Below are 12285 nucleotides of genomic sequence, written 5' to 3'. Positions count from 1 at the left end.
GTCTATTCAACTTCACCCAGCCAGAGAGAGAAGCCATGGAAAAATACATCCAGGTGTCACTAGCTGCAGGTATCTGTCTTTCATCCTCTCCCGTGGGTGCAGGCTTTTTCTTTGTGGCAAAAAAGGATAAGAATTAGAATTTGGGAGGGAGATGAATGAAAAATGGCGTTTATCACCCCATTAGGCCATTTCAAGTACCTGGCCATGCCATTTGGGTTAACCAATGCCCCTGCAGTATTCCAGGCAATCCTGTAAAATCCTCTTCTTTGTCTGCTTAGATGACATTCAGATTTTCTCTAAATCCTTAGAAGAGCATTGCTGCCACATCTGTGTTACAACGCCTTCTAGAAAACAGTCTTCATGTTGAAGCAGAGAAGTGTGAATTTTTGCTTTGGTAATCCTCCTGGGGTACGTGTTCGAAGGTGGTCAGGAAAAGACTGATCCAGAGAAGATCAAGGCAGTTGCTGATTGGCCCACTCTCACTTCTCATCAACAGTACAATGCTTCCTTGGTTTCGCCAACTTCTACTGGTGCTTTATATGCAATTACAGCCAGGTAACCACCACCATTAACCAGTATCCTTAGCTTGGTCTCCAGAAGCAGATGCAGCCTTCCAGGAGCCAAAGAAAATATTCATCTCTGCCCCAATCCTGGTCCAGCCCCAAGCTCCAGTTTGTTGTTGAGGTGGATGCCTTGGACTCCAGGGTGGGCGCGGTCTGGCCAATGTTCTCGCCTAGAAGGTAAGCTACATCCATGCCCCTTCTTTTCCTCACCACCTAACCGCTGCTCAGCAGAGCTATGACATCGGGTACCACAAGCTGTTGGCAGTTAAACTTTCCTTCAAGGTGTGGCAGCATTGGTTGGAGGGATAGGGACAACAATTTGTTGTTTGGACTGACCATAAGAACCTCTCTTACCTGCAAACAGCTAAAAGGTTGAACTCCTATCAGACACTATGTTCTTTGTTTTTTGGAAGATTCAGTTTCTCCATCACTTATCGCCCTGGCTCTTGTAATGTAAAACCAGATGCTCTCTGCTGTTAGTTCTCCCCAGAAAATGAAAACATGGAGCCCGAGACCATCCCTCCTTACCCCTGCACAGTCAGAGCCGTGTCCTGGGAGACAGAAAATGTCATTCAGCAAGCTCTCCTGGGATAACCAGATACAGGTAATGGCTTGCCCAACCACCAATATGTCCCCTCCTCCACCCACTCGCAGCTTATCCACTGGGCCCACACTGCCAGGTTTGCCTCAAACCCTCCATCAGGTCTTCTTCACCCTCTGCCAATTCCAAATACGTCCTGGTCACCCATGTTGTATAAAGCACTTTGAATGCTCAAAGTAGAGTAGAAAAGCACTAATATGAGAACCAGTTCATTTACCATTTACCATCTCCTTAGACTTCAGCACTGGTTTGCCCCCTCTCTGATAGAAAGACGGTTATTGTAACCATTGCAGACTGGTTCTTTAACCCTCTGGAGTCGACAGACAATCCAGGACGTCCAAATGACATTGTCGATTTTATATATATATATATATATATATATATATATATATATATATATATATATATATATATATATATATATATATATATATATATATATATATATATTTTATTAACAGTTTTGAAATTTGAGAGATTTGTGACTTTTGATTGGAGTGTATAGTTAGTGTGTAGTGTAGTGTGTTTAGTGTGCTGTGTACAGTAGTCATGGACAAGGCACATACTAGCCAAAAACCAAAGGCATCCTGTGGTGGACAGGAAAGTCATTTGTGTGGCATGTTTTTCTGACACCTAATTTTTCTGTAAATAGTTGTATATAACTTTGTTTTTTGCTAAATCTGTACCTAAGTTTTTACAATGTACAAATCATATTTGGTTTTAATTTATAAAAATAGCTCATTAAACATTAAACATAAAATCTAAATGTTTCTCCTTTAATTTGATTTTTTTTGCGTGATTTTAGATTCAATGTGTTAATACAATGTGTCAAAATGAAAAAAAAAAAAAACAACTGTACAGTTACATGTGAGGTTGTTCCTTTTCACAGGAACTAAGGGGCCAAGCCAGGTTCCTGAAAAACACCCCCACACCATAATCCCCCCCTCTACCAAACTACACTTGGCACAATGCAGTCAGACAGGTACCGTTCTCCTGGCGACCACCAAACCCAGACTCATCCATCAGATTGCCAGACCAAGAAACGTGATTTGTCATGCCAGAGAAAACGTCTCCACTGCTCTAGAGTCCAGTGGTGGCGTGTTTGACTGCATCTGACATTTTGCATTGTGCTTGGTGATGTAAGGCTTGGATGCAGCTGCTCAGCCATGGAAACCCATTAATGAAGCTCTCTACTCATTGTTCTTGAGCTAATCTGAAGGCCACATGAAGTTTGGAGGTCTGTAGAGACTCTGCAGGAAGTTGATGACCGCTGCCCACTATGTGCCTCGGCACGCTGACCCCGCTTTGTGATTTTACGTGGTCCATAACTTCGTGGCTGATTTTCTGCCATTCCCAATCACTTCGACTTTGTTATAATCCTACTAATAATTGACTATGTAATATTTAGTAGTGAGGAAATTTTATGACTGGACTTGTTGCACAGGTATGATCCTATCACGGTACCATGCCAAATTCACTGAGCTCCTGACTGAGCGACCCATTCTTTCAAAGTTGTTTGTAGAAGCAGTCTGCATGCCTAGGTGCTTGGTTTATACACCCGTGGCCGTGGAAGTGACTGGAACACCTGAATTCAATGATTTGGATGGTGAGTGAATACCTTTGACAATATAAGTGCAATAGTGTGGCTGCAGCATTTTGTTCTTTCCTTCTGTTCAGTCGTACGGCCTGTTAAAAAGATCACAGCTACTTGAGAAAATCTTCCCACCGTCTTTTGACTGCTCCAAGAGCTTTCTCTCTTTCTGAGCTAGTTGCTGAATGCAGCTATTCACAGCTTCAAAGCACTCCATAGATAATAGAACTGAGATGCCACTGCCTCTGTCTTTTTCGCCTGCCTATCAAATTGGGAGACAAACTGCTCTCTGAACAGGAAACTGCATATCGGGCTATATGTGAGCAGTGTCTGGATCAAGGCTGGTTTCACAATCCACTCAACATCAAACTGCTATCAGCTGTTAATTATGTACCTTCCATAACGAGATATATGGAAGTGAAAAGAAAACAGCTCCTGAGTACATCTTGCTTGATCATAATTAGAAAGCACTCAACAGTGAAATAATAGTTCATTGACACAACGTGAATGGATGATACAGCATGAACAAGAATAATTGCAAACTGTGTATGAGTGTGTGTTAAGTGTGCCCGAGGTCCTTTGTGACACATCTTTTTAAGAGCACTACACGGTTCCATGCTTGCTTTAATTGGAATGTGGTCCTCATTATTTTGCCTGTTTTAAATGTAGAGTACCAGTCCAGCAGTGCTTTGTCCTGCCTGCTTCGCTCCTGTCATCCACTCATACGGTACATCATAATTATTTCTGTTTAACTTAACCTACACTTCTCTCTGTTTGCACTGCACCGTTATTATTTTCATGCCTGTGTCCTGGTTTTTTAAAACTGCCCTACAAGATCTGGAAAGTTCCAACTTGTCCTAACAGTGCTGTACTTCCTGATCAATACCTGCTGCAACAGAACAAAAATACTGAGGACTTTAGGCATTTTATTTTTTACTTAGCAAACATTCACAAATTCCCAGGATGTGTTCATGCCATTTGAGTAATGCACAGTTACTAACAAGAGAGCAACAGAACTCAGACTAGCCTAACGCCAAGCATCAATAATGAAGAGCACCGCAGTGAAGCTGTGGGGTTTAAATATAGCCTGTAGGTGCAGAGTTGTGCTGTATATGTACTCAGCAGTTTTCACACACAGCTGTACAGTCCACACATGGCTTAGTTTATACTTTAACAGTGATTGCTATGCAACCTATCTCTTAACCTACTTCATACTTCTCTGTTCAGACTCTTATCAGAATTCGTCACAAGCCTTTAGAGCATTGAGGGGCATTTGAAGTCAAACTTTTGCGCGGGTTTGGTGAGATTTCTAAAATAGCAAAGCAGGAAATGCAGATATGCAAACTCAAATATAACACCCCTGCACTGAAGAAATAGGCATTCTGCTTTATTCCCATATATGCACTGATTGCAGAGAGTCAAAGTCAGAGAGAAATCAGAATTAATACCACCCCCTTTATAAAATATTGAAATAATACATTTCCTTAACAGCCTGAACATTCTGTTCAGCTCCTTGTTGAAGATGAAGCTGACCAGCTTTTCTATGTGCCATTTCTTGTCTTGTGCCCATAGACTGTATAAGAAAGATGGTTGGATGGTTTGTGAAGCCTCACGCTGAGCATTTCTGCTGTCGCCATATTTCTAGTTTTAAACCAGACATGAAGAGAGGAAAATCTGACAGAGAAACTAAAAGACACTGCACAAACCTGTCAGTCACTCTAATATAGACTCTGCTTTATAGTACTTTGATTCAGTTCAATTTTATTTATATAGCGTCAGATCAGCAGAAGAGAATGGATGGATGGATGGACGGATGGATGGATAATGCCAGATCACAACAAAGAGTTGCCTCAAGGTGCTTCATATTGTAGGTAAAGACCCTCCAGTAATACAGTGAAAACCCAACAATCACAACGAGCCCCTATGAGCAAACACTTGGTGACAGTGCGAAGGAAAAACTCCCTTTTAACAGGAAGAAACCTCCAGCAGAACCAGACTCAGGGAGGGGCTGCGATTGGTTGGAGGTGAGGGGAGAGAGACAGGACAAAAGACACACTGTGGAAGAGAGACAGAGATTAATAATGATATTATGCATGATAATAATGATAAAATGCAGAGTGGGGGTATAAACACAGAGAGTGAAAAGAGGTGAATGAAAAAGAATTACTCAGCAGAAATACTCCAGCAGAATGACCTATTGCAGCAGGAGCAGAAGTTGCCAAGGTCACCTGGCCCAGCTCTAACTATAAGCTTCATCAAAAAGGAAAGTTTTAAGCCCAATTTTAGGTCTGAGAGTGATGTGCTCTATTGGGGCCATAGGGTAATGTGAGATCTTTAAGATAAGATGGGGCCTGATTATTCAAGACTTTGTACTGTATGTGAGAAGAAGGATTTTAAATTCACTTCTGGATTTAACAGGGGGCCAATGCACACTTTTTTTTTGGTGAGGTCCAGCAAATTTTAGGGCTGTGTGAAAATCACAAGGATCAAGAAAGCTTTCTAGACCTGCATGTGAGACTGGTCAGGAGGCAAATCAAACCTCCAACTCCAGCAGACCATCAACAAACTCTGGAGCGCTCGTATAATTTTCAAGTATGCAACCAAAACTGAAGATGAGAAGAGGGTAACTTTAAAACAACCAGTTGAAGAATATGCATTTTCTGGAGGCTGCAAGATCTAGAGACAGGTTACTGACCGCTCACTGACGGGAGGCGGGGGTGCCCCTCGGTTCGGTCGGTGGGGGAGGGGGTGTTGGCTCTATGTACCTTGTTCGCATGACTTTTCTACCAGGTCGTTCGTGCCCCACCTGTCATGACCCTGTGCCCCAGCAGTGGGGCATGCCCCACAGTTTGAGAAACATTGCTCTAGGCCTGTGTGACTGAGACCTGTGGTTGCAATCACAGCTGTTACAAACTGAGCTCTGATTTATCTAAATTAAAAAGACCAAAGTACTTTGCTGTTAGGAAATTCTGACGTCAAGATGCTTTCTTCTCTGTAACAGCAAACATAATGGTGGCAACTTCAACAATTCATGGACTTTGATAACAAGTTCAATCCACTAGACAATCCACTACACAGTAAAACCCACTAGAAAAAATAAAGCACAAATCTTAGCAGATTTTAGCTCTGTTTTATCTTTGCAATCCTAAACTGCCTCTTGAAAGCAGCTTTAGAATCTAAGAACAGTTTGCTGTCATTATGTAATTTCCTTCTCTTCTTAGTTCAAGCTGTTGGATTAGAAAAAGACGTTTTGCTTACCTGACATTGCTGCGAGCTCTGTCAGGGTCCATGGCACTAACTGAGCCCACGGCTGTGCCCACCGCAGCGTCTTCTTTCACCTCCATCAGGTAGCTGGCTTTGTCAAACAGAGGTGGCTCATCCACATCCTCCACGGCGATCCGAACCGTGGCCATGTCTTTGGAGCCTGAGGACATGAAGCGAGGATCTTCCTGGGTGTTCTGGACCTGGATCTCTACGGTGTATGATGGTTTCTTCTCATAATCCAAAGGCTGCAAAAATAAAGAAATACTGCTTTCAGTAATAGTGTCTGAAAACATGAAACCAGCCTGAACACTGCTTGGCAATGACATATGTCTACTAAAGCCAATAAATACAGAGTATAGACAAATACTATAAATAAATAAATACCATCATGTGAAGGGTGTGTGGCATGGTCATAAAAAGTATTTTTAGTTACTTGGATCATTTTATCTGTTTGCTCTTTGGTGTAAGGAAATCGTGTAGAGAGGGTCAGAGGCTTCTCACAGAAACAGCCTCCTATAACATCAGTTTGTATGCTGGAGAAACCAAACAATGAAAACTAAAGGTGAAGCTGAAAGGCATGAAAATGCAAATGCTGCTAAACAGCCTCATTTAGTTTCAGAACATTCGAGAACGTGCGCTTCAACTGGGAGCAGCAAAGTGACTCTGATCTTTACTCAACTTTATCTTTGTTGTTTTATTATTGATTTTTTTTGTTTTTGTCGAGTACTGATGGACACTTCTGTGGGGAGAAGAGTTTACACAAGAGAAGAGCTTTTTTTCATTGAAATGGAGCAAATCTGGAAGATAGCACCCTTTTCCAGCTGAGATAAAGAGGTGTTTTCGTGGTTGCAGTGCTGGTGCAAAGGTGAAGACTTGGAGGTGGAGATGTAAACCCTTTTTGGCAACAGTCATCATGGGAAATGTCAACTCTCAGCCCCACAAAAGTGACGAGCTGGAGATACTGGTCAGAACCATGAGTGCAGTCTAAATGATTACAGACCAGCGGCCCTTATCATGAAACCTTTGGAACGGCTGATTCTACACCAACTGAGACTTGAGGTCAAAGACAAACATGACCCCCTGCAGTCTGCATACAAACAACACATCAGAGTAAATGATGCTGTCCTCTACACGCTTCACTGAGCCCTCGCTCATCTGGAGGAATCTGGCACTTATGTTGGAATTATGTTCTTTGATTTTTCAAGTGCTTTCAATACCATCCAACCAAATACTCAAAAGACAAGCTCACAGAGATGAGTGTAGATGCTTCCTACTTGACAGAAAGGCTCGAGTTTGTCAGGTTTCCGTGTTTCTGTGACATTAATTAGCAGCACAGGGGCTCCACAGGGGACTGTTCAAATACAACTCTGAGTCCTGCCACATCCAGGAATGGACAGGAACCTATAGGGAACTTGTTTAAGCCTTCAGCAACTGGAGTCACAAAAACTACCTCATATTGAACACCGCTAAGATAAAGGCCTCTCTCCAGCCTGGGAAAATTTGTGAGGTGGACACAGACACTCAGAGGGAGACTCTGACCGCCCACTTTAAAACATCTTTATGGAACACAGACAACATCAGTACTGGAAGAGTCCTCACTCTCATTTGTACCCACAGCCATCAGGCTTTTCAATTCTCATACAAATAGCAGATTAGCCATGTCAGACATATGAATTTCCCTCTGGGATCAATACAGTTCTTCTTCTTCTTCTTCCTTCTTAGTTAGTCATGAGCCTTAATGTGTTTGTTACAGCAACAGACAGCCTTCACATTTCAGAGAGCCATCTGAAAAATATGATGACAATGTTTATATAAAGAGAATGGCAGATGGAGTGAGCAAAGATCTGGGGGTGAAGGCCTCAGTGAAGACTGTCAATGGCAGAGCCCCCTGGCACCAACAAAAGGAGATGAGAGATAAGAAAGAGGCAGGGAAGGTGGGAGCACAGAAACAAAAGCAGTGACAAGTAGGGGAGGAAGGTGTTTACAGATGTACAGCTTGGAGAGGAGGTGTGGTCCTTCACCTGCCCAATTCATGATTAGTGTATCTTCGAAGTCCAGCTATGGAAGTCCATGTGTAGTTGTTTTCTTGTTACTATACCTAAAAAAAACCAATCTCGATCTCCAGCTAGTTACATTAGATAGATATAAAAACAAAGCAATAGACCCACAGCCTGGCACCTCCTCCTCATGCTGATCACCAGCTTGTTTCACTCTTGTTTTGAGCTTCTGATACCCCAGCTGCTGACAATCGGGCTTGCCATCATTGGGGGGGGGCAATCTCAATAAAGAGAGACATCAAGATGAGATTCTGCAACCAGTGGCAATCCCATATCTCCGCAGTCAGTCCGACACAGTCAGTTGACTGTTTTTCACTAGTTTTGCATTTGGCTAGGGTCAGTGTGTCTATTGGTAGGTTATACCTGGACCCTACAGAGGTTACACGGGTAGTCCAACTTCTCCAGGATGGCTCATCAATTTGTGCCATTGCCAGAATGTTTCCTGTCTCCCAGCACAGTCTCAGAGCATGGAGGAGATTCCAGGAGACAGACAGTTACTCTAGGAGAGCTGGACAGGGCCGTAGAAGGTCCTTAACCCATCAGCAGGACCGTATCTACTCCTCTGTGGGAGGAGGAACAGTATGAACACTGCCAGAGCTACAACATGACCTCCAGCAGCCGCTGGTGTGAATGTCTCTGACCAAACAATCAGAAATAGACTTCATGAGGGTGGCCTGAGGGCCCGACGTCCTCTAGTGGTCCCTGTGCTCACTGTGGAGCCTGATTGGCATTTGCCACAGAATACCTCTTTGACCAGTGTGTACACATTATTTTTTATATATAACATAGGGTTAGGGTATCAGGATATTTAACATATCAATAATACATTATTTCAAAATTAAAATGTAAAGTGGATCAGTTGCCACAACAGTCAGTGACAGATTTGTACAATAAGTTCACAATAGAGGGCTCGACGCCTGTCCAACACCGCATTTTCTTGTAGCTCAGCAAAGCAATCGATGATTTAATATTTAATTTGACGGTTGATAAGTTGAGAATCGGAGGCAGGATTTATAGATTCCAAGGACACATGTGTTTTCCCATTTCACTGCTGCTGACTGATAGAGGAGGAAACACTAACATTAATAAAATGTGATATAAAGCTGCTGACATATCCAATCCAATGACAAATGATAATAGCTTTTCAAAAGTAGAAATGATTTTGATGGAATCTGGTATTTGACATTAGCTGTGACAATGCTGCACGAGAAAAGAACAAAGCCTTGGATTTAGTGGGAAAAGTGCTGGATGCATTGCCTTTGCTTTCTGAATATTGTCCTCATTTCACATGCTGCTGACAGAATATTATTACCTCTTTGTTGGAACTTGTAGACTTTCTTATGATGTGTCAGCAAGAGGAACAAAAGAATTTCAAAATATCAATTTTGATTGCACATCAGTAAACACACACACACACACTGTGAGAACACTGAGTCATTTCTACAGCCCAGGAGCACGAAGAGCTCAAGTCCTGTGTGTTAGCGCCTGCTGCAGAGGGTACAGCTGGGTCTGCTCAAGGTACAGAGGAATACGTTTAATTTGGTTTCTTTCATCTGTCAAGCATGCCCGGGCTTTGCATATTTAATAGTTCGTGAAAAACAGACTCCGTGGGCAGGATCCTTATGAGTTGAAAGGGATGTGATGAATCACCGCTTTAGAATTAACCACTGCTGTGAGAAAAATATCAAGATAATTAAAATCCAGCCTCATTTGAACGTGGGCATCGGGAAAGCTGTGGATTTCACATTGTTTACAAAAATGTAGTTTGAATCATGCTTCACGTTTTTGGTACACAGCAGCTCGAGTGTTTCCTGTTGCTCTTTGTTGCACTTACGTTTATTATAACCCACCATTTATCCTATTTAAGAGATGTGTGATTGTGATATCCCCGAGTGCTCATTAAACTCCAGTTTTTTTAATTAGTACTACAAACAGTTTGGTTCCTCTCACCTTGCTGACGGTGATGACTCCCTCTTGTGTGGCTTTGTCAGTGGAAATGTCAAACATGTCCATGCCGTCACCACTGATGATCGTGAAGTCCATCTCAGCATTCTTCCCAATGTCTCTATCAGTGGCCTGAATTCTTCCAACTGTAGTTCCAGACTTGGAGGATTCAGGAACTCTAAACTGGTATATACCTGGAAAACAACACTGACAGTCGGTTCTTTGCTCACTGTAGAGTTTTAAAAAAAATTCACAATTCAATTCAGTTTGTTACTGTTAAAGGGGGGTTAAAATTTGTAGGGAGAATTATGCCTGAAGAATAATTCTCTCAATTGTACAGGTAAAAAAAAAAAATACGTCAGAGGGGACAACAGAGAACCTGTGAGAGATTAGATCAGATAAACGGGGCTGCAGGATTCCTGAGAGTCTTTAAAAGACAGACAGACAGACAGACAGCTGACAACATTAAGAAGACCCTGAACACATACAGAGGATCTGCTGTTTATGTGTGTGTGTGTGTGTGTGGTTTTCAGTGGGTGCATTGGTGGAGGTTGTTGTACTTGTGCTTTGGAGGGAAGGATCTCAGTAAATCAATGCAAACTAACCTCTGGGGCAGAAAAAAATAAGCCTGTAAGTAAATAAAAGTAAAAGCATATTTACAGTCTGCTGCACAAGGCTTGGTCTCTATGGATAGTTTCCTCCTCTGTAACAACTACCTGGTTTTACCTTTTTGGATGTAGTTAGGCTAAATGTGACAGGTGTGCAGACACAGGTGACGTGCTGCCTTCCAAGCCTCAGTTAATTCATATCAATCAACTGGACGTCTCCGTTGTGTTTATGCTGTTGGTGCCTTTCGGAGCATTTTAATGTAATTATCTGACAAATTATCCAGTATTAGTGAGTGAAATTCTAGTATTTTAAATTTTTGCTACTTCGTACTAATTAGCAGGTACGCGTGTCTGTGTGTTGAACCCAGTTTATTAATGCAGCTTCAGTATTTAACACCAGTTATATTGAACACAAAGACCCTACAATATTATAGTCACAGGGCAGGAGGTCTCACTCATGTTTCACTGATATGAATCATAAGCTAGTGTCTTCATATTTAACAGATCTCAGTCCAGTTAAACCTACATGGGAGGTTTTTGACTGATAGTGCTCTTCATCAACAAGTGAATATCTTTTGGAAGAACAGTATTTCAACACTAAGACACTTAGTAAGGTAGCTGATACACTTTCCCTAAATTGTCAGCTGTCAGTGTTTAAAGCACATCTCTCCTGTTTGAAATTCTCATTGGAGACTTGCATGCTTCTTGTATCACTGTGAGGTATGTGTAGGTGCAGTTTGTCATTCTTAATGTGAATAAAACCTGTCACAGACAGTGGATGCACTGCAATAACACAAAGATATCAAAGACATTTTCTCTCCTTTAAAACAACAACAACAACAAAAATCATATAGAGGTACAAATACTAAACAGAGAAACATCTGTTGTCTTAGAAGTTTATGAAGCAGGTTAGACAGGCAGACAGCAAGAACAAAAGAAGCATTCTTGGTCCTAAAAAAAGCAGCAGCAGTGTAAATGCTGATGGAAAACAAGGAACTGGAACAATGTTTCTGCTACAGTGCTGACGATCATTAAAAGAAAGCTTTTCAATATATTTTTTGAGAATAATGCATTCTTTTGTTCTCTGGAAAAAGTGCTAACCCTGAGTTTTAGCATCAGTTTTTTTTGCTGAGAAGAAATTCCTGTTTGAGTCACTAAGTAGAGTCCAAGCACAAACAACAAAATGAATGCAAATGAGATGTCACTCTGCTATATGAACCTGAGGCAGTTTGTGTCTATGTGTATATGCTCCATCTCTGTGTGCGGTGCGTATAAACCACTTGAGTGAGTAATTATACGCTGCTGGGACACAGCGTGCAGCTAGAGAGGACTCAGACTGCTACTGTTATAAGTGTGCGTGTGTGTGTGTGTGTGTGTGTGTGTGTGTGTGTGTGTGTGTGTGTGTGTGTGTGTGTGTGTGTGTGTGTGTGTGTGTGTGTGTGTGTGTGTGTGTGTGTGAAGCCACAGAGAGAGATATCCACATATCAGTGGAAGGGAAACACACTGCCACATACACAGGTTCCATTCATAGCGTTCATAACGCATTCATATATATTCACTGTATCCAGTATATAGTCCTTTGATGTCCGAGTGATTTGACAGACCCTGTCAATCACAAGGTAGAAGAAGAAGAATTCTGGTTTAATGCACAAACCCA

General features: G+C 42.0%; 1 protein-coding gene across 1 annotated transcript in view; it reads right to left on the bottom strand.

Moving 5' to 3' along the window:
* Positions 1–12285, bottom strand: part of LOC115796022 (cadherin-6-like) — a 116874-nt gene that overhangs the window by 33238 nt on the left and 71351 nt on the right. The window contains exons 6-7 of the mRNA XM_030752219.1: positions 10027–10214; positions 6014–6264 (exon numbers count right to left, since the gene is read on the bottom strand). Coding sequence (XP_030608079.1) covers positions 6014–6264; positions 10027–10214 — 439 coding nt within the window. The remainder of the gene's footprint in view (positions 1–6013; positions 6265–10026; positions 10215–12285) is intronic.

The sequence above is a fragment of the Archocentrus centrarchus genome, chromosome 17 (assembly GCF_007364275.1).
Source record: "Archocentrus centrarchus isolate MPI-CPG fArcCen1 chromosome 17, fArcCen1, whole genome shotgun sequence".
NCBI classification, from domain to species: domain Eukaryota; kingdom Metazoa; phylum Chordata; class Actinopteri; order Cichliformes; family Cichlidae; genus Archocentrus; species Archocentrus centrarchus.
This window is presented reverse-complemented; position numbering and strand designations above follow the sequence as displayed.